Source organism: Myotis myotis, unplaced genomic scaffold, assembly GCF_014108235.1.
Source record: "Myotis myotis isolate mMyoMyo1 unplaced genomic scaffold, mMyoMyo1.p scaffold_m19_p_2, whole genome shotgun sequence".
In the NCBI taxonomy this organism is placed as follows: Eukaryota; Metazoa; Chordata; class Mammalia; order Chiroptera; family Vespertilionidae; genus Myotis; species Myotis myotis.
This window is the reverse complement of record NW_023416324.1, coordinates 9,231,992-9,254,187: the sequence shown is the minus strand read 5'-3', so window position 1 is coordinate 9,254,187 and position 22,196 is coordinate 9,231,992. Positions and strand designations below refer to the sequence as shown.

General features: G+C 53.7%; 1 protein-coding gene across 1 annotated transcript in view; it reads right to left on the bottom strand.

The window, feature by feature from the left end:
* Positions 1-22,196, bottom strand: part of IGSF21 (immunoglobin superfamily member 21) — a 207,823-nt gene that overhangs the window by 109,247 nt on the left and 76,380 nt on the right. The window contains exon 2 of the mRNA XM_036350791.1: positions 8,525-8,637. Coding sequence (XP_036206684.1) covers positions 8,525-8,637 — 113 coding nt within the window. The remainder of the gene's footprint in view (positions 1-8,524; positions 8,638-22,196) is intronic.

Here is a 22,196-nt window from a genome sequence, read left to right as displayed (position 1 = left end):
CCTTAACAGTCAAAACCTCGAGGCCAGGCTTCCTTCAGTTCACTCCAGCTCCTGTCCCTCCAAAAAGGCTACTCTTGTCCAGGTCCCCAGAGGGCACCGTGTTGCCAAAGTCACGGTCATTTCTCCTTTCTTGTCTTGACTCGCTGCAGCACTGGGCAGGGCTGGCTCTTCTCCCCTGGGGTCTGGGACACCCCACTCCTAGATTTCTTCACGCTGGCTGCTGCTTCTCAGTCTCCTGGCGGGGCTACTTTTCTGTCTGTAAATCTTGGGTGCCCAGGGTCCCGCACTGGGTGCTCTTCTCTCACCCCCCTCCCTCGGTCACCTCACCCAGGCTCGTGGCTTTAAATCCATCCATACTCTGATGACCCCCCCCCCCCCAGCAGAAATCTCCAATCTTGACATCCCCCCAGAATTCCAGATTCGTAGCCCCCATAGCTCCCTCTCCATGGGTTAGAGCCACATGGACCCCAACACAGAGAATCCTTTCCAAGGTCTCCTCCCTCCTTTCCTTCGAGGCTCAGGGAATAGCACTGTCCCCCACACCTGGCTGCTCAGGCCTAAAAGCCAGGAGTCACCCTGAATCCTCCCTCCTCACCCCTCCCACACGTGAGCAAGCCCTTTCAACTCTCCCTGCAGGTCACAGCAGAAATTCTTTCCCCCATCGTCTCCGCCACCCGCGTCCTCACCCAAGCCACGGTTGCCTCTCGCCTGAACTGTGGTCTCTGCTCTAGTCGTGCCCCCCCTACAATCCCGTCTCCGCCAAGAAGTGGCCTATTAATTAAGTAAACTAGGCCCTGTTACTTTCCTGCTTAAATCCCTCCAAAGCTGCCCTTAGAAAAACCCCAGACCCAGGTCCCTGAGCGCAGGGCCTGGCACGAGCAGTCCTGCCCACCCGTCTTGCCTCACCTCTCCCTCTCCCTCTCCCCACTGGCTTCATTCCCAAGGCCACGGGGTGGGATTCCTTCTGCTCTTTGCTCCTAACATAGGTCCTTTGCATTCGCTCCTCCCTCTGCGTGCAATGCTCCATCTCCTGCCCTTGGCATTGCGGGTTCCTTGTGGCCTTTAAGATGCTTGTGGCGCACAAAGGGTTAAGATCGCGGCTTAAATGAGTCTTTTCCTGCCCACCCAATCCCTTCCCATCCCATCAGCCTATTTTCACTGTATGCACTGCCCTGGTTACTATCTGGCAGTTTTCTTGTTTGTTTATCTTTTAAACTCCTCCCCCCAGGTAGACTGCATGGCTTCGGGATCTTGTCGTCTTGTTTCTGGATGTGCCCCCAGAGTCTGGAACCATCTGGCTCAGGAACCATGTGCTGAATTAATGCGGAATGAACGGATGGAGCAGCTCCCTCTCTGAGTTTCCCAAACACCAGAACGTGGTCCCTGGCTGAGCCGAGGGCATTACCATCACCAGAGGGAGCTGGTTAAAAGCAAAAAAAGGCCCGAGGCTCCAATCCTGGAGGGTTCTGATTCCATAACTGTAGGAGGAGGCTCGGCCAATAGTGGATCTTTACAGGTTCCCTCTGAACATTCTAAAGAGCACCAGAGTGGGCAACCCCTTAACAAGCAAGCTTCCACTCGAGACTACGGATGGGGGCAGCAATAACTGCACTTCACACTCTGACCTCTAGGGGGAGCTGAAGGTTTCTCCCACCACTCCATCCCCAAGAAGGCGCTGTAAGGGTCTGGAATGGATACAGAGGACCGCTGAAGATGGAATAAAAGAACTGCAATGGAATTAGACTTACAAACATATTCTCACTTCTCCTTTATGTGTTATTATATTTATTTTACAGTTAACTTTCCTTTAGTGGGCTCTCTTCCTGGTACTCCCTCCTCTTATCTGACCAGTGTGACAAGATTGGGCGTGGAACGCTGCTCATCAGAGGAGTCTGCCCCTTTGGAAGGCTAGGGGCAGGGGGTGGACAAGGCAGCTTGGGCCTGCTTGGCTCTGACTCTGTGAGGAAGATCTCTTGTCTTCCTCATTCCCTTCCTTCTCCAGATCTTGGAGCTGTAAGATCTGAGAGCCAGGATCAGGCTGTGGGCCCAGGGGAGCAGCCAGGTTGAGCAGCTGCCGTGCTGGGCTCCAAGCCGAGAAGCCAGAGGGTTGGTCCAGCTCTGTGCTCCAGAACGTGGGTCCTGGTCTATAGCATCACCAAGAGTGTACCTGCCTTCTTGCTCTGATGAGGCCAGCGGACTGTAATGCCCTTTATGGTAATCATTTTCTACTTTGTTTCAGACAACAAAAGGACTGAGTCAAGGACTGAGATTCACAGAGAGGCAACGCCAATAAAGCCATTTTGAAATAACTCCTTACTTCAGGGAGAGCTAAGACCCATGGAAAAGGCTGAGCTGTGTAATGATATTTCCAAGAACTGAAATCCAATGAATTCACCAGCAGAACTACATAGGGACAAAGAGTTCCAGCATGAAGTGTGGTCTCTGCCCACCTGCCTTGGGAATGTGGGTGGTAGGATGGAATTCAAGGAATCTGATCTTGGTGATCCTCCCAAAACACCTTCCACTCTTGTTTCATAATTTTCCTCTCTGGATCCCTTAAGCTACCGGGAGACAGGATAGGACCACGGCCACCATTGATTGAATTGGTGCCATAATGAGCCAAGCACTGGGCTTGTTTGCTTGCAGACATTACCTCATTGAAGTCTACGATGCGGGTGTGTTCATGTGCAATTTCAGATGAGGTTTCTGAAATGCAGAAAGGTCAGGCCACTGCCCAAAGTCACACACCCTGAATTCATCTGCAGGCATCCTGATGCTTACATCCTCTCTCTGTCTACCTTACCCTTCCCAGGCTTCCGCCTTACCCTTTCTCTAATGCAGCAGTTCTCAACCTGTGGGTCGCGACCCCTTTGGCGGTTGAATGACCCTTTCACAGGGGTCGCCTAAGACCATCCTGCATATCAGGTATTTACATTACGATTCATAACAGTAGCGACATTACAGTTATGAAGTAGCAACGAAAATAATTGTATGGTTGGGTCACAACATGAGGAACTGTATTTAAAGGGCCAGGAGGTTGAGAACCACTGCTCTAATGGTTCAAAACAACCATGAGCTCTCACTACCAAGGCACCCAGCAGAGAACCCCAGAGTGGGCACTTGTGTGGCCAGGTAACATCACGGAGGAGGCATTTCCACCACGAAACAAACTCCCAGGCACACGATCCCCACAAGATGAAAGAGGCCAGATAAGGGGCTCCTGAAAGTGGGGGTGCCACTGTGTGTAGATCTTCTCGCTATCTCGCTCCGTGGCTCTCTTCACTGTGCCTTGTAATATGGGACCCGCGCAGCTCTTAGGAACAAATTGTGAAGGAAAGAGATAAAACAAAGGAGAGATAATAAAAAACTGCTGTGAACAGTTAAATTCCCATGATCCTCTATGGCTGATTAATGGATTTCTATGATCTAAACAGACCTTTGCATTGCCTGCTGGACCTCCAACTAAATGAGTTTAGCCAGTGTTCCCTGATAAGGAACGTTCCTTTTATCCACATTCCACAAAGCCCCGAGTATTCCAAGACTCACACTCAGCCCCAAGCAGAATGATGCTATCAGTTGTATACATATGGCCACCGGAAACAGAAGTGGGGACCTGGTGTTGTCAGTCAAACGTGCACATGCATTTATAGGTACAGCTCTACCATTTGTTCACCTAACAAAGACTTCCTGAGGCAACTACTAGGCATGCCTAGTAGGATGCAGCTGGCCCTTGTGCTCGAGATGCTCAGTGGGCCCACCGGTGTTTTGATGATGGAGTGTAGACCCACAGAGAAGAATTATGGAGTAGGGAGTATCTAGAACTTTCTGCAGAAGTCAGGGGCAGCAACATGAGCTGAGATAGTCTCTTTGAAAGGTCTCAGTTTCTTCATCTGAAAAATAGGCTTAACAATAATCCCTACCTCGCAATGCCAACAGTAAAATGAAATGTAGGTATGTATGCATGGCACATAGGAGAGGCTCAAATGCTAGCCACACATATTAGTATTAGCAGCATTCCCAAATAAACTCCAATTACAGGTGTAAGTGAGTAGGGATGATTAAGTAAAGGATGTTATTTATCATTCTTTTCCTAGAACCAAGTCCTGACTTTAACGCTAAGGTGGTTTGGTTGTTAACCGAGAGCCTCCTACTGGCCATAAATGGAATTGCACCTCTACTCTATCAGCCACTGTGTTGTTCTAGGGCAGTGGTTCTCAACCTTCCTAATGCTGCGACCCTTTAATACAGTTCCTCATGTTGTGGTGACCCCCAACCATAACATTATTTTCGTTGCTACTTCATAACTGTAATGTTGCAACTGTTACGAATTGTAATGTAAATATCTGATATGCAGGATGCATTTTCATTGTTACAAATTGAACATAATTAAAGCATAGTGATTAATCACAAAAACAATATGTAATTATGTATGTGTTTTCCGATGGTCTTAGGCGACCCCTGTGAAAGGGTCGTTCGACCCCCAAAGGGGTCGCGACCCACAGGTTGAGAACTGCTGTTCTAGGGAAAAAGGAGAGTTATGTGGCTAAGCTGTGAAGACAGAGCCCGGGAGAATCAAAACTCGGGAGGAACCCATGAACAGGGGAGAAAGCATCAGGAGATGGTGAGAAGGGCTGGGAAGCATCCTTCTGTTGAACAGGGCTTTGATAGACAACGAAGATACCCAGAACTTTAAGGGCCCGACAACTCTCTCAATATCTCTCTGATTTCAAAGAAGTCTTCTGAGAAGATGATCTGTCTTCCCACCCAGCCCCATGCCCCGCAATCTAATGATGGCAGGTTACAAAACACACGCAGTTCATTTCTCTGAGGTTCACTTTAGAGTGAGTTTTCCTGGGACGCTGGTTCAATGAACATCCACGGTTATTTCTTTAATAGGAAAGCACAGTATATACCGGAGACCACAGAAAAATATTTCAAATATCTACAGCAAGCTGCCCAGTAGAACTTTCTGTGTGGATGGAAATGTTCTACATGCAGCTGCTCTGTCCCATATGGGGGCCATTGATGACGCGTGGCTAGTGAGCTCTTGAAGTGTGGCTGGTCTGACCGAGGAAAAACACTTTAAACTTAATCTGACTTAATTCAATTTAAACTTAAATACCCACGTGTGACTAGTGAGCAGCACAGACCCAGGGGCTTTGATCATGTGCACGTCCTTGAGTCTAGTCCACAGCGTTGGCATCTTCTACAAATTGGCCAGGTTGTGGGTCAAAGTGTCCGAGGTGCGGACCCTGGCTACCTCCTCCTATTCTCCTTGCCCCCCACCCCACCCCACTCCCAAGGGGCCCACAAGGCAAGACCTTCCCAAATGTTCAGCCAGAGGTCTCGTTAACCCCAAGGTGGCGATCCCTTTTGCTCCAGACAATGTCATCAGCTCCCTCACTTTGCCCAAAGATTCCGCCCCACTCACTGCGTTTCTGAAAGCTCAGGAGGATCCCATTCCTAAATCAATGTCCTCAGGGCCAGAGGAGAGGCTGCTGGGCTTTACGCATGTTTTGGGCCATTCCATGCCCACGGGGCTGAGCGGGCAGGGGTGGCCTCACCACAATGCCCTGCTTTTGCCTTCTAAAGGGATTGGAGACTCAGCCCTGGCTGGGCCTGTGTAATCTATTCATTTCCTTCCAAGCCGGGCTCTGTAAGCTCATTCACGGAGGAGGAGGAGAGGAAGCTGGGGAGGCAAACACATGTACAGAAAACAAACAACACTGGCTCGGCAGCTCCTGGTTGGGTGGGGGCGCTGGGGGGTGAGGCGTGCTGGTGGGGGGGTCTGGCTGGGGAAGGAGGCTGGGGCTCCTGCTGATGCTTCTCCTACTCCCTCCAGAAGCCCTGCCCAGCCGTGGCTCCTGGTGCCCCCATCTTGGTAGCCTCTTATCTCTCTCCGTTCAGTCGGCTCCTCGGGAAAAGAGGCCATCTGCGAGGGAAGGCCAGAGTGGCAGCAGGCAGAGGGAGCTGGCAGCCTGGAGCCATTTCCCCCTGGCTACCTCCCATCCTCCACCTCCATCCTTACCGTCACAGACAGGGCATGCGGTGCTCGCCTGGTCCCAAGGAGAGTCCCAAGTCAGCTGAGCTGCTACTTCAGTCCAGCTACAGAATCAAAAGGACCCAAGCATTTTGATCCAGTGGGCAATTTGCATGCGATTTGCATACATCTGCACCCCCCCCACCCCACCTCCAAAGGCCCTCCGTCAAAGGATGTGAAATGAAATAAATTAATTAGTGCAGCCTACCATAGCCTGATATGCAGGGCTTGACACCGTAAGAGATTCTTAAAGCAGTCTACGTGATCACGGGCTAGGGTGGAGGGAGAGGAGGCTGCGGTGGGGATGGGGTGGGCCGGGGTGCCCCGTGTTGGGGGTGGAGAAGGGAAGGGAAAGTGTCTGCACTGGAAACTGGGCATTTTCCTCCTGCCCAGCCCCATCCCCCAGCCTCAGAGAACACAGAGTTGAGCCATGGGGAGGCCGGCTCCTGGTTTCCTATCCCTGGGCCTGGGCCTGGCACCGGCATCCTCCCTCCCTGGCAGCAACCTCCCTAGAGAGATGGTCACCACTGTGATGGTGACAGTGATTTCAAACAAGAGTGAGGACACTTGCTCCGAGGGCTGGGCAGGCAGCGAGGTGCCCGCTGGTATTTCCCTGTCTCCACGCTCCCTCCCACCTCCACCTCCCACTGGGTGTCCATAGTTCTCTCTGCCCCTCACTCAGATCCCACCTCCGGGTGGCGGAGGGAGAGACGGCCCCATCGTCAGCAGCGAGGAGCTGGTGTTAATTCATCCCAGTGCTTCTGCCAGGTGCTAATGAGATGCTCACAGCGTGTCAGCCAAGCAGTTCCTGTATCATGTAAACACGCCTCTGAGCCGTGCAGTTCGTGGCACTATCTAACATACACCTTGACTCTCTCTAGGCCCGCCGACCTATCTAGGGTGGCGCCCTCAGCTAACGCCGGGGCCCCCAGAAGTCAGCGTCACACCCGGGGGGCCCAGCTGCCGGGGTGGAGGGCCCTGGAGGTGAATCTACTGGTCAGGGGGACGGGCTACAATGTGAAGACGGAGAACAACAATTTTGGTTCAAAGGAACCCAGGTCACAGCCGACAAAATAACCGTCACCAGCCAGTGATGAATCAAAGACCAAAACATGCAAGAAGGAAGCGCAAGGGCAGGGTGCTTCAAAGCAAGACAGGACCGGGAGCAGGAAGGAAATGGAGGGGAGCGGCTCTGAGTCACGGCCACGAATGGTGAGTGTGGACAGAACTTGGAGGAACAAAGGAACCAGTTTCAGATGCCTGATCACCAAGATGTGCCCACCCCCATGCCCCACCCCCACTCTCTCCCCCGAGCTCCATCCACGCCATGGACAGCAGCTCCATGTGACTGTCATCCTTGGTCACATTGGAGGAGAGGGCGGCACAGCTTACGGAGGTTGGAGAAGTGTTATGTCACACCAGGGGCTGGCAAACGATGGCAAAACGGGACCAGTCCCCCTGCCACCTGTGGCCTTCCACCCAGAATGTCTTTGGAAATCGTTTTCAATGGCTGAAAAGGATAAAAAAGGGGAATGCTTTGCAACACATGAAAATGACGTGAAATTCAAGCTGCGGCCCCCACGAGTAACGTTTTATGGGAACCGGCCACAACCTTCCCTTGACACGCTGTCTGTCGCCGTCCTCACACCTGGCAGCAGGGCTCAGTCACAGTGACAGGGACCATATGGTCGCCGGAGAGGAAAATATTTGCTCTCTGGGACCCACTGAAAAAAAAACTGGCCAGCCTCTGTTTTAGATCAGGTCCTCCTCCGACCCTGTTCCCGAGACGGCGGGGCCTCACTCTGGGCAAACCCGACGTTCATTGCGAGAGGATGTCAACGCCTCCTGTCCGGGATGCCCTGTGCAGACACAGGAAGGTTCCATCCGTGCCCGAAAAGACCAACACGCGTGCCCAAGACCACAAGCTGGCCCTCCTGTTGCCATCACCAGGGCCCTGGCCGGTGGGCCTCTGCACATCTCTAGCGACACCCCTTCTCCGACCTAGACTTAGGGTGCCGGACACCAGGACTAGTCCTCTACGGGGTGGATTGGAAGGCAGCCCAGCTCTGTAGTTTGGTTTTTAGGAAGGCAGGAAGCTGTCCTGTTCGTCTCTCTCCCCCCCGCCAAAAACAGCACCCAAAGCCTCCTGCCCGAACTTCCACCCGTCAGCACCCCATGGTGGTCCCTCTGCACCAGGGCCCACGCACAGTGTCCTGGGTGCTTGTGCGGTTTCCCGAGCATAGCGGCATCAGAGGCACAAAGGGACCAGACAAGACAGATCTGAGAGCAGAAGAAAGACAGAGCGAAGCAGTCTTGGAGCAGGGTTTCGGCAGAGGGTCCCCACCTGGCAGAGGGCACAGGACAGCTCGGGGCTGCCTGAGGGCTGAGGGCATAGTCCAGCCTGGGAGGGTCTCCAGATGGGCTCTGGGGACCCCACCCTTAGCTCTGGCCAGAGGAGTAAAGGGGACAGTGGCGGCGACTTACCCGGTACCACACGATTTCACGCATGCGACCATCTGTCTTGAAGTTACACTTCAAGGTCACGGCATCACCAGCCACCACGGGGGGGAGAGGCTCAATGTTGACAGTCAAGTAGCCTATGGGGGGAAAAAAAGGAGAATGAGGAGTTAAGGGCACGAGCTGATCAGGAGGGCGGGCTGATCGGGGCGGGTGGTGGAGAAGGCCGGCACCTCTGTAGGGGGCGCTGTTCTCTGTGGTCTCTGTGATGGGTAACTGAGCCGGAATGAGCCATCACCCTCTTCCTTCTCATTGGCGTCCCCTTTCTGGGAATTTCCTTGGCTCTGGTGGCTCCCTCCAATCCTAACACTTCTTGGGATGAGTTCTCTGTGAAAGCAGTGCCAGCTAGCACCCTGGGAAACCCTACTGTGGTCAAACACTCACCCCCACCCCCTTTGAGAGAGCCACGGATGTGTGTCAGCCTGCTGGGCCGCACAGGAAGTGAGTGCGCTCAAACGCATTTCATCTCGAGTTGCCAAACCTATCTGACTACGGGTCCCGTAGCCATTCCCCGAACGCCATCAGCATCCCATGCAGCCAGGGTCCCGCGAAACCCACATCAGGAGATGGTGTCCTGGGTGCCAGATCCCCCCATTCCCAGCCTTGCGACCCAATTACCCCCGGTGAAAGGACAGACAGCCCCGGGGGACTGCTGTTTGCTTCCTGCACCCCGAATCTCGCATTGCACGCACCCTGCCCCCCAAGGGGAGAGGCGGTCCCAACCCTGGCCCTGGGGATGGTGACGTCGTGGGAGGTGACTATGGGCTGGGTGCCTGGGAAGAACTTTCAAACTTCTGTGAGCTCCAGATGTTACTTCTCGCCCACAGCTGTCCCGGGCGTCCCGGGGTCTCTCACCTGGTGCCGTGCCCAGGGGAACAGAGCTGCCTCCACACCAAGTCCAGCCTTGAGGCCTCTGACGCCCCCTGCCTCCCTGAGCCCCATCCATGAGGGCTGGGTGCCCCTCCAGCTCGGCGGGGAGCCTCCTTCTTGGGTTTATCATCCAGGCTCATCCGATTGGCTTCCCACCGGCTGATGTCCAGCCGTCGACCTAATGGATCGATCCAGTCCAATCGTCTTAATGAGAAAACCAGCTGGGATGGGCTCGGCGGTTTCAATTGTGCAGGCGACCTGAGCAGATCGAGCCCAGGGCCTGACCGCTCCCTGGAGCGTAATGGCTACAACACTCCAGGGTGAAACACAGACATCGACCTGGGAGGATCAATGTGGACGCTGAAGTCAGACTCGACCTCCAGGCCCAAGGCTTCAGGTGCCGAGGCCCAGGGGGAGGGGGGAGGATGCGGGGCTCATCACTGGGCAGCCTCTAACTTACGCCTAAGTCGGCGCACAGGGAGCCCCAGGGCCATGGGTCTGAAAGAACGGAGGTCAGAGGGGCCGGCCTTCCGCCTCCTCCTCTCCTCCTTCGTTCGGCCACAGTGTTTGCTCCCACCTGCTCCGCACAGGCGCTGGACCGGACCTGGGAAGCAGGAGGCTCAGGCATCTCCCGCCCTCCAGGAATGCAGTGGGGACACAGGTTCACACTGAGGGGGTGTGATGGTAGGGTGAAGGTGGGGGACTATGAGAGGGGAGAGGGGACCTGCCCAGCTTGAGCAATCAGGGAAGTCCCCAGGGCTCTGCCAAGATCCCAAACCCTGACCAAGAGCCTGCCCTCAGGGGGATGGACCCAGCGAGAGGGAGGGTTCTGGGGCAAGCCAAGTCCCAGGAAAGGCTTGCAAACCCACGGCACCCGCTCTGAGCCAGACCTTATGCTACGCACTTCATGCACACTCACTCATGCAATTGCCATGACCCCCCTAGGAGAGAGGTACAGGTATTATTCTCACTTTCCACCGGGAAAACAGAGAGGCCAAGGCACCTGCCCAGATCACACAGCCCTAGTGGCAGAGCTGGAACTCGAACCCGGACCTTCTCCTCCTTCATGACCACCATGCTATGCACAGGCTTGCTAACGATGGGGGAGGTGGGGGAAGGGGTGGCAAACATGTCACGCTCAACCCTGGGGAGGAGGGGTGTGCCACTGGGAGACCAGGACCTGATCCCATCCGGATTCCCGTCCTGGGGCTGACCCCCTGGCTCACCTGTCCAGTGGGGCTGCCCTCCCCTAGGGTCTCATCTGTGATGCTACAGCTAAGAGTTAGTTGAGCATCGTCAGTCCGGATGGCTGACTAGCTCAAGACCAGAGAAGGGCCCCTCCCACCGGAAGGAGGTGGGAACTCATGGGGCATGCCAGGCCAGGAGCAGAGAGCAGCCCCCTGCACAACGGAGACAGGGGTCGCTGAGCACCAGAGGGAGGATACGAAGTGGGTGCGTGAGTGTGGTGGCTCTGACGCCATAAGGCAGCATTTCCCAGAGTGTGTACAAAGGAAGGAACACCTGGTGGGTGTTTCAGCAATGAGACTCTCTGATCCACAACCAAGTGTGGGAGATGTGGGGTGATACAAAATTAGACATGCTCTTTCCCTTCAAGACGCTCAGAACTTTCTCTCTTTCCTCCTTCCTGTCTGGCCTTCATTCGTGAAAGAAACGTTATTGAGACTCTGTTCGTTATCAGGCATTGTGCTAGCCCCTGGGGACACAGCAGCGCGAACAGGCCCTCATGGAGCTGATGTTCCAGCAGAGGAGACAATGTGCAAACAGACAAACACCCGCAAGCATGCCAGGAGGGTACGTGCACATCAGGGTAGAGCTGCAGAGGGCCCGGGGGGAGGGGCTGCTCTGGACCAGGTGGCCTGAAGAGGCCAGAATAAAGGAAGGCGTGAGCACTTGGGGATCCAGGGGGAGAGCATTCCAGACAGAGCCCAGCACATGTGCAAAGGCCCTGAGGCTGCAGCGTGCTCAGCGTGCTCTGACTCCACACGTGGGCCCTGGTAGGAAAGCTCTTCGTGCCCTGGTACACTCTGGAGCCCATCTTTGACCGAGTATCTTTGTGGGACGACAACCAGGGCCGGGATGAGGGTGAGGCAAGTGAGATGCCCACGATGCAGAATTAAAGGAGGACCCTGAGTCCCGCTGGCCAGCCTCTCGACCCACCCGGTTCTGCTAGAGCCCTTTGGAACAAACATCAGGAAACACCTCTCTAAGCTGAGGCGGAAGTCACTGTGCCTCTGGCTCCCGAGGTCCCCTACTGAGAGCCTCAGAGGGCGGAGGACGGGGTGAGCCATTCCTGGCCGAGACTCCTCCTCCTCTCGGCCCCTGGGACTGAGGAGCGGCTCCAGGCTGCAGAGCAAGGAGGAGGCCTGGGCACTAAGGATGAGAGCCGCCTTCCTGGTGCACGGACGGAACCTTCCAGCTTTCCCAGCACTTTCACTCGAGCTTCTCATCGGCTCTCACAGCAGCCGTGCCCACCTTGCACGATGCTAGGATCGCTGTGCATGCCACACGGCAGTGTAACTGCCTGTTTGCACATCTGCCTCGCCTTCTGCAACGCGAGTTCCATTCCCAATAGTGTTGAAAGCGGAATTAGACAAGTGCTGCGTTTTGCGCCTTCTCCCGTGTGCATCCTCCATCCTCACGCCACCCTGGGGATATTCCTCGGTCGCAGGAGGAAGTGCGGTTCAGAGCCTCAGAGCGCCTTGCTCTACGGCTGCGATATAAGAGGCAAGCTCAGGATTTGAACCCAGATCTGCCCGACCCGGAAGCCAGTCTCATCCCACCACCGCCTGCGATTGCCGGGAGGAGAGTCACGCAACGGGCTGAGGTCACGGAGGACATGAGTTCTGGTCTCAGCTGCGACCAGCTCTGGGTCCTCGGGCAGGTCGTCCCTCTCTCTGGGCCTCAGTTTCCTCATCTGTGAAAGAGGGACGAGCTGGATTGTTGGGGCCTTCCCGCTCCAATCAGTCCCAGGTCCGCTGTTAACTGCGCCCAGATCTCGCCACCTTCGTGTCCGGTACGACTCCCGCCATTTCTCCGAGAAGCGTCTGCCAACTACTCAGCCACCAGCTAGAGACGGCTCTGTCCTTTCCAGCACTGGCTGTGCCACCAGCCAGCCTCGATGCGTAAGCCCCCCGCCCCCACCCGTGGTATCGCGGCGCGGCATCAGGAGTGGCACGGATTCATCCTAACTAAGGGGTTCATTATCCCGAAGGCGGCCATCACTCTCCCCTCTATCTCCAACAGCGTTTATATGGCTCCCGTTAAGACACATTTAGCAAAATCGCAGGCAATATTTAGGAACTGGCGCCCTCCCCATGAGGTGATGACAAATAGCTCCTCTGTCCGGAAACCGACTTGCAACATCCCAGCGCTGCCCCTCCCCTCTCCCGGCTCAGAGGGGATGCTTCCAGAGGTTGGACTCATGCCTGGCCCGTGGGTGGACAGGAGTCCGTGAGGGTTTCCATGGGGGGAGTATGCTGAAAAGAGACGTAAGTTATATTAAGTTGACCAGGTGTCTCAGTGTGCCCAGGACCAAGGGATTTTCTGAGACCAGGGTGGCAAACTGAAGCAGCTTGGTCACCCTAGTTCTAACCCCACCCCGGCCATGGGTGGTCCTGGTAACTCATTCACACCTCTCCGCCTACGTCAATCATGAGGGTAGGCACGCCTCCCTGGACCAGCCTTAGGGGCTGTGGGAGTGAGTGCTGACCTCCTCCTGGCGCCTGTGTGCTCAGGGGTAGTCAGCAGACGATGGCAGAGGTTAAGGAAGGACGTTGCGAGATCAGGATTTGTCTTGGATTTTCTACTTCCATCCGTGCCCGCCCCTCCTCCTCCTCCAGCAGCCACAGTGGCTTCTTTCTCTAAGATGCTCACTCCTGGCCTTCTCCGGCCCTCAGAGCCTCCGGGGGCTCCACAGAAAAAGTCGAGAATCCTCTCGGGGTGACCCAGCCACGTCCAGGGCTCTGGTGTCGCTGGCCCCTCTCAGCTCCTAGGCCCCATCCAAGTCCTGCCGTGTCCTCCCCTTCCTCCCCCGCACCCTCTCGCGGTCCCCTCTGCCCCAAGCCCTCACGCTGCTCGGGCAACTCTTGCTCATCCTTCAAGGACTCATGGAAGCCTCACTTCCTCAAGAAGCCCTCCCTCACTCCCTGGGGCAGTGGTTCTCAACCTTCTGGCCCTTTAATTACAGTTCCTCATGCTGTGACCCAACCATAACATTATTGTCGTTGCTACTTCATAACTGTCGTGTTGCTACTGTTATGAATCGTCATGTAAATATCTGATATGCAGGATGGTCTTAGGTGACCCCTGTGAAAGGGTCATTCGACCGCCAAAGGGGTCGTGACCCACAGGTTGAGAACCGCTGCCCTAGACTATCAGTCCCCCAAACCCTCCCTCCCTGCCCCGTAGGACACTGAGATTGCCTGCAGAGGTGTACTCCGTGCACACTCACTGCCGCCCGAGGCCGAGAACTGCTTCCATTTGCCATGTGACCCACGTGCCTGGGACAGCGCCTGGATCGGAGTAGGTGTTGAAACAGGAACAAATTAATCCCACCCCGTCCCTAGACCTCCCCGTTGTCAGAGTGGGTGGAGTTCCCCAGAGGCCCTCTCAGAAGCACCCCCTCCCTGTGGGCCTCGGCCCAGGTAGCTCCAGGGCCTCCCCTGACCCCAGGTGCCTTCTGATCCTCCTCTCTGACAACATCTGCTTCGACCAGTGTTGGTGCCACCGTGGAGTATCCAGGGGCCCCTCATGGGGGCCAGGCAGGAGACCCTGTCCAACAGAGGAAATTGGCCCTGCCCCACACCGATCCTGCTTGGGTTTGGGCCCTGACAATCCTCCCCCAGGACCCTGCACGGCCACCTCGCTGGTGTCCAGCCTCCGGCCTTGCCCCTCCTACGTGCCCACCACACCGGTGTCTCCACGATATTTCTCAAGTGTCAATACAATGACGCCCCCTCTCTGGTTCATGCCATTCATTTTCCCAGCCCATTGCCTTCCAATTCAGGATTGAGTTCAGACTCAGTCATGGCCAACTGGGCCCCAGTGATCTCACCAAAAGGCCTCTCCACCTCAGCCCATTTCATGGTGCGTTTGTGCCACCTTGGAATCCACCCACCAGCCCTGTCAGGCTCTGTGCCATTTCCTCTTCCCAGACTGTCTTCCTCCTCTGAGTTCACCTACAGAAATTTCCACACGTCCTTTCAGGTTCAAAGCCACAGTCACCCGGTCCTTGATTTATATGAGTCTGATGCTCCCTCTTCTGAGCTCACAGCCCCGTGTAAACGTCTCAATCACAGCCTGTCCACATCACATTGTAATATCACATATGCGTCTTTCTGTGTGTCTCCGCCCTTGGACTGGGGGCTTCTTAAAGTCAGGGACCTGGTGTGCATCTGTATGAATAAATGAGTGAATGAACCCACACCGGAACACTGCACGAGGCAGAGGCAGGGCTTCGTGAGCGGGAGCCCTGGACGAATGGGATCACGCTGCAGTCCAGGGCACTGATGCCCCCACCCCCCCCGGGCCAAATCCTTCTCCGTCTTCCCACTGCCTTTGGGACGAAGTCCAGACCCCTTCCTCTCACACTCATGCCTGCTCCTCCTCAGCTCCTCTCTTGTCTCTCTGCCTTTTGCATGGCGAGCCTCAGCCCCCCTGAGCTCTCCAAATATGCCTGGCTCATCTGGCTGCTGGGTCTGCGTACCTGCCTTCCTTCTGTCTGGAACACCTACCATCACTTGACTCGCCTGATGCCCACCCCCAGCTTTGATAAACCCTTCAAGTCTTAGCTTAGCCATCGTTTATCTAAGGGCCTCTTCTAATGCCTACTCCATACCCAGCACCCAATCCTGGGCTGTGTCCCTCCCCTGGCATCTGCCATAGCCCCACCCCATTGCCTGGTGACACCCTTTTTTGCTGTCACTGTGGACTGCGAGCTGCTAGAGGGCAAAAGCCTGTCTCAGTAACTGCTGTCAGTGCTTAGCCTGCTCTGGCCACACGGCTGGCATCGAAGGCATGTTGAATGAATGCGTGAATCTATGGGTCACTAACTTCTTCAGCTATCTGGCCTAACATTGGCCATAACATCCATTCAGATGTTATTGGGCTATGAATTTGCCACCCAATATCTGCGCCAGGAGAAATTATCTAGAGGGCGATGCCCCACCCTCACTTTGGTCCTCACCTCCCCCAGCAGCAGGCCAGCTCAGCTCTGGGCCACCAGGGACCTCAAACACTTTGCAGCGTTTGCCTGGAGACATGCCTGCCACTTTCGGAGGTCCCTCCCCTGCCCTGGTCTCCCAGCCCCTTCCGGAATATACCCCCTGTGTGATCTCCAGACAGCCAATCGGATCCTCCTCTGTCAGGGGCCATCGATGCTCAAAGGCCTTGTTGTATTAATGTATTATTCCTGACATATGTATTATTTATCATTAGTTTGCTTATTTATTATTAATTTGTGTTTCATTATTGATAATGATGTGGTTATACTATTAATAACAAGCTTTGAGAAGCTGTTCTATGGTCCTTTGTAGATACCTGATGCTCCCCAATTCCCTGGAGAGCCAGGGTGGGGCATTTTTACCCCATTTTATGGGTGGGAGACACTGAGGCCAGAGAAGGGGAGACTTGTTCAGGCAGTGTGTTCCCCTGAGGTGTCTGTAAGGGAAGAACTTCCTTAGGCAGCAGCATGTCCTGGGTTGACAACAGGGTAGAGGGCATAGATCCCTGCAGGAGACTGATGTGGCTGCCAATCACTTCTCCATCTAGACCCTCGTGTCTTCCTGCTTGTCCCAGTCCCTGCTCTGTGTGCACTAGGTTCTCGGTGAAAGAAAAAAAGTGAATGAACAGATGAATAAAAATAGTCAACAAAATACATCAATGGGTCAGGCTGAGAAGTCAGTCCCCGAGGCTTGGTTTCCTCTGGGGGCTTTTAAATCGGGGTGCACAGAGGGCCTGGCAGCCCCGAGTCCTTGGACATGACCCAGAATCATGAGGACAGACTCCTGAGCAACGGAAAGGCTTCTCTGACTTGGGATAACATTTAAAATATGGATGGTAGGTTATTAAGAAATATTTTAAAAGAAAAATAGTTATGACTCAAGGAACACAGTCTAAGTGAGGTTATAAACTGGCCTTCATCAGTAAAACGAGGCGGCTTAATGAAAAAAATGGCCATTTAAAATGGGCCTCCATGAAATAATAATGCCTCGTAAACACAGGGTCCGTTAGCATGGAGGAATTAATTGCCGAGCTCCGAGGCTCAAGGCACAATAAAGGAATCCTTAATTTTTTGGGTCTTTTATTTTTCTCTCCCCAAAAGGCAGCGCACACGAGACTGGATTTTCTCACGTTGGCACCAAAGGGCCTGGATATTTGCAAAGGGAATTTGCTCAGTGACAGTTATGTCTCCCTCCAGCTACTCATTTAAGAGATGGTCTGAAGGAAGCGTGGCTTCGCGCTCTGGATCTGCGTCAGTTTTAAATAAACTCGAGTGGCAGCGTGTCACCACCCCCCCGCCCCCCCCCCCCCCCCCGGCCCAAACGGATCAGGGAACGGGCTCATCTTGCAGAAGGAAATCTCTGAATCCAGACTCGTCAAGCCCACAGTTCAGTTACCAGCACAGCAGCCTCACTGGTCCAGCGCGCTCTGCATGCATCTGCATTCAAGCAGCCATTCCAAATAGTCCAATCAAGGCAGAGTGGGCCCAGCCGGGGGCGATCCCACCCCCCACCCCCACCATGGGGGCCTTTGGCAACATCTGGAGACATTTTTGGTGGTCACAACTGGTGGTGGGGGATGCTACTGGCATCTGTTGGGTTCAGACCAGGGTTGCTGCTAAACATCCTACTATGCAGAGGATGCCCCTAATAGCCAAGAAGCGTACAGCCCCGATAGCCAGCAGTGCCAAGGTTAAGAAACCCTGCAGCAGAGAGAGCAGAGGTGCAGGAGACAGAGAGGGTCCCCACTCATCAGGACCTCCGTCTGAAGCTGGGCGTGTAGGTGGCTGAAAGCTCTCCCTCTGTTACCCCAGGGATGCCTCGCACCTGACTTCCCCCCAAACCTCCCCATCGTCACAGGGGATCAGCTCTCTCCGCGGGAGCATCCTTCCTGCCCTCCGGGACCTGCTCTGCTCTAGGGATAGGCGAATCCTAGGAGGCAGTCCTTTTCCGGTCACCCCTGGCAGATGCATTTGTTCTGCAAAGCAAAGGAGTCCCAGCTCACAAAGGAGAGTCTTCCGGCTCCCTCCTCCCCGGGGAGGGCACGCGCCTCCCTCCTGGCTAATCTCGCTCTGCCTGCTTGGCAGGAAAAGCAATCTGGTCTTCATATTAATGCTTTATTAAACGCACCCATCCTGGAAGATAAACATCAGCCTATTACAGTTGTTCAGTTATAGAGTGCCTGCTTGTCACCCGGAGGCGATCGGGGCCTGATTCGCTCCCCATCTGACTTCTTCCTGCCGGAGGCCAAGGTAGAGATTGTAGACATCTCACTGAGTGGAGGGGTCAGGGGTTGGGGAGCAAGTGGGCTGGGGCGGGGTGAGCAGGGGGCATTGTGTTCCCATCCTCCAGGGCCCAAGGCAGAGAGGCAGCCTCGAGGCAAAGGTGGTACCAACCATGTCTGGGGCCAGCTTGTCACCAGGGCCTAGAGTGGACAACCCAACAACTGGATACGCCGAGCTCAACTTAGAAAACAATGGTGTACCTACTAAGTGCAAGCCCCACCCCAGACCAGCTGCCTCTCTGATAGGAAAGGGCTTGTGTCAGGCCATGAACCCAAGTTGGAATCTTGCCCTGCCTCTTCCTAATTCTGTGCTCTTGGAATATACTATATATATATATATATATATATATATATATATATATATATATATATATATACTGTAATAATTTATATATATATTTGATTTCAGAGAGGAAAGGAGAGGGAGAGAGAAACATCAGTGATGAGAGAGAATTATTGATCGGCTGCCTCCTGCACACCCCCTACTGGGGATTGAGCCTGAAAGCCAGGCATGTGCCCTTGATCAGAATCGAACCTTGGACCCTTCAGTCCGCAGGCCAACGCTCTATCCACTGAGCAAAACCAGCAAGGGCAAGCTTCTGTCTTTTTATCCATGAGGTAGAATCCAGATGCCTCCCTCCCAGGGCTGGAGAGAATAGATGCACAGGGCTAACGTGTCACTCAATACAGGGGGGATGCTATCATTGTCAGGACGATTTTGCTACTTTTGATAGGTCTGATTAACAGCAAGATGCACAAATCTCAAGTGAACACCTCAGTGGAATTTGACATGCTGCACACCCACATAACCTCCACCTACATCAAAATGCAGCACATGCCCAGGCTCCCAGGGAGTTCCCTGGCGCCCTTCGCCAGTGGCCGCCCCCACCCCCAGGATCACCTCTGTGCTGGCCTCTCTCATAGGTTGGCTTTGCTTCTTCTTGACCCTCCTATAAATAGAACCATGCAAGATGTGCCCTTTGGTGTCAGGCTACTTTTTGTCAACATGATGTTTTTGACATTCACCCATGTGCTGCATTTATCAGTAGTTTATGCTTAAAAAAACATGTTCCCAGGGAAGTATTCCATGATAAGAAATACCACAATGGGTTTATCCATCCTACCATGGAGGGACATTCAGGGGGCTCCTAGTTTGGAGATATTATGGATAAAGCCCATTGTTGTAGTGAAAATAACTTTCCTAGGCCCAAGGGGCAATGGACTTTCTTCAAGGGCAGAACAGAATGGATCCTGTCCTGAGCCAGCTCCGGGCAGGGAGGTCCTCTGTTGGATTTTTTTGGGGAAAAAAGCAAGTTGCCTTCATTATGTCCACCCAGCCCTGTGGACCTTGCCTGTCCTCCCAGGGGCACTGGGGGCTTCTCATAGGAATGCTGGCCATGTATTTGCCTTTGATGGGAATCCTCCTCCCCCATCTCTCTCCTAGGAGCATGTCAAAGCCAATCCCTGACACTCTCCAAAAAGATGACACAGATGCTTGAACCTGCTTTGCCTTTGGGCCAAGTGTACACGTCCTCCTGTTTCTGATCTGCCCACAAACCTGCGGGTAGGCCAACACCCTATTTTCCAGGTAAAAAAAACCTGAAGCACCTGGATTCATTCACTCGTTCACCTATTAGACAAATATTTACCAAGCACCTGCCAGTTGCTGGGCCATGAAAAGAGCTTTGCATCGGTCTGGTGGGAGATGCGCGGACATAGAATCACACCCCTGTCAGATCCTTCCCGCTTTGCAGCCTTAGCGCTGAGCTCTCTTGTATTTTACCGCATCCACTGCCTGCTCTCTGCATCATTAGTCCCAGCTCCCCAGTGAGACAAAATTGTCTGTTGTGGTTTTTTTTAATACTTCCATAATACACAACACTCAGTGCTTAATAAACGCTTCAGAAGAGTGCAATAGAGGCTGGTGTGGTCAACTCTATAACTCCGTATCTTCAAGGTCCACGTTAGAGACTTGCACAGACCCAAATAGCATTGCCACAGGCAGAGCTAAACCATATATCCCATTGTGTAGGTCAGCGGTTCTCAACCTGTGGGTCGCGACCCCTTCGGCGGTCGAACGACCCTTTCACAGGGGTCGCCTAAGACCATCCTGCATATCAGATATTTACATGACGATTCATAACAGTAGCAGCATTACAGTTATGAAGTAGCAACGAAAATAATTTTATGGTTGGGTCACAACATGAGGAACTGTATTTAAAGGGCCAGGAGCTTGAGAACCACTGGTGTAGGTGGAAGAGATTCAAGGTCCAAGAAGGCCTCCATGTACCCTTGCTGGCTTTGAAGAAAAAATATGAGCAGCTTATAGGAGCAGAAAGCTACCCAGTCGACAGCCAGTGAGCAAACATGGATCCTCAGTCCTACACCCACAAGGAAATGAATTCTGCAACAACCAGAATAAGTTTAGAAATGGATTCTCCCCCAGAGTTTCCAGATGAGAGTCCAGTCAGTCAGCACCTTGGTTTTGATCTTGTGAGACACAGAACAGAGACCTGAGCCTAGCTTATGCGGACTTTGGACCTTAAGAATTATGGGATTAAACAAACACGGGTTTCTTGTAAGCTTCTAAGTTAGGGATAACTTGTTATGCAGCAATAACAGACTAATACAAGGTGTTTTCTGAGATCCCAGCATCTAGGGGGTTCCTTTGAAGCTTCAATCAAATCACGCCATTCCTCTGCTCCAAACACTCAAATAGCTCCCATCGCAATGGACAGTGAAAGGCCAAGCCTTCCCATGGTCCTGAAAGCCGAGATGATCTAGCCCCTGGCCTCGCTCCAACCTCGCTTCTTACTCCTCCCCCTGGCTCACTCCATTCCAGCCACCCTGGCCTCTTTGCTCTTCCCTGAACACCCAAGCCCATCCCTACCCCAGGGCCTTTGCACTGACCGTTTCTCCTTCCTGGAACGCTTTCATCCAGCTATGCACATGGCTTGCCTATTCATTTCATTTTAATCTCTGCTCACTGTCACGTCACCACAGAAGCCTTCCTCGGCCACCTAGTCTAAAATTCTCTAAAACTCCCACCCAACATCTCTCCCTCTCCCCTTTAAATACCTTTATTACTTATGACACTACTTCTCTGCCTGATGCTGTATTTTACATTTATCCAGTTGCTTATTATCAATGCTACATACCCTTTTACTCACCCCGCCATCCCCGACTAGAATGTCAGCCCCATGAGGGAATGGACTTTGTTTTGTTCACTGTAGTGTCTCCAGCACCGGGGATGATACCTGGAAATCACTGGCATTTTTTAGCGCCCTCGATGCACTAGCCACGGCATCAGGTGCCTTCTAGTAGCTTTAACGAAAAGGACAAGTCAACACGACCATTCACCATCAAAGCAGATCCCCTGACCGAGCAAGGCCCACCGTCGGCAGGATTCCGTAGCTCTCTCACTAACCCTTGCCAGCCAGCACACAGGGTGTCCCCTGACTCTGATTCTGCATTTTGATCAGGATCCTGCATAGCGGTCACCTTCAGAGAGTTGTCCCCCAGCTCCAACGGGACTCGAGGGTTCCCGCGGAGCTCGGCCGGCCAGCATCCCCTGGCGAGCAGACCTGGCGTTGTATGTCATCCCCCACGCTGATCCCGAGATTGCCTCCCTCCACAGCGGCTGCTTGAGTCATGGCCCGTAGGCTGCACTCACTCAGGGCCCCTTCGCCATCCTTCTCGTTGTCAGCAAGATAAGGGGGAGTCGGGGAAAGGCCCGGCTGACAAACATCCCCTGTGCAAGCAAAGTGGTTTTTCCACCGAGAAGGTAACTTTCCCGTTGGTTCTGGAAGAAAGAGACACAGCCCTCCTCTTATCGACATTTTCGTCTTTAATGGCTGCTCCCTTGGGGGATTTCAAGATGAATATTTGTTTGTTTTAGAAAATAAAAAATGATACACGTAAGTGTACAGGAAGCCAAATTCCTTCCTGGAAACCATCTGACAGAGAGAGGCACTGTTGGTATTTTTGGAATTCTCATTCGTTCTCTGTCTCTCTCTTGCTTTTCATCGACTTTGTAGCGCATCTCTGTGACACTAGTTTCATCTGACATGTCAAGGCACACCCTCTCCTGTCCGGTGGTGGGGTTAATTTTATGTGTCACCTTGAATGGGTCGCAGGGGGCCCAGGTGGAACATTATTTTGGGGTGTGTCTGTGCGGGGGTTCCTGGATGGGACGAGCATTTGAATTGACGGACTCAGTCCACCAGGTTACCCTCGATGGTGGGTG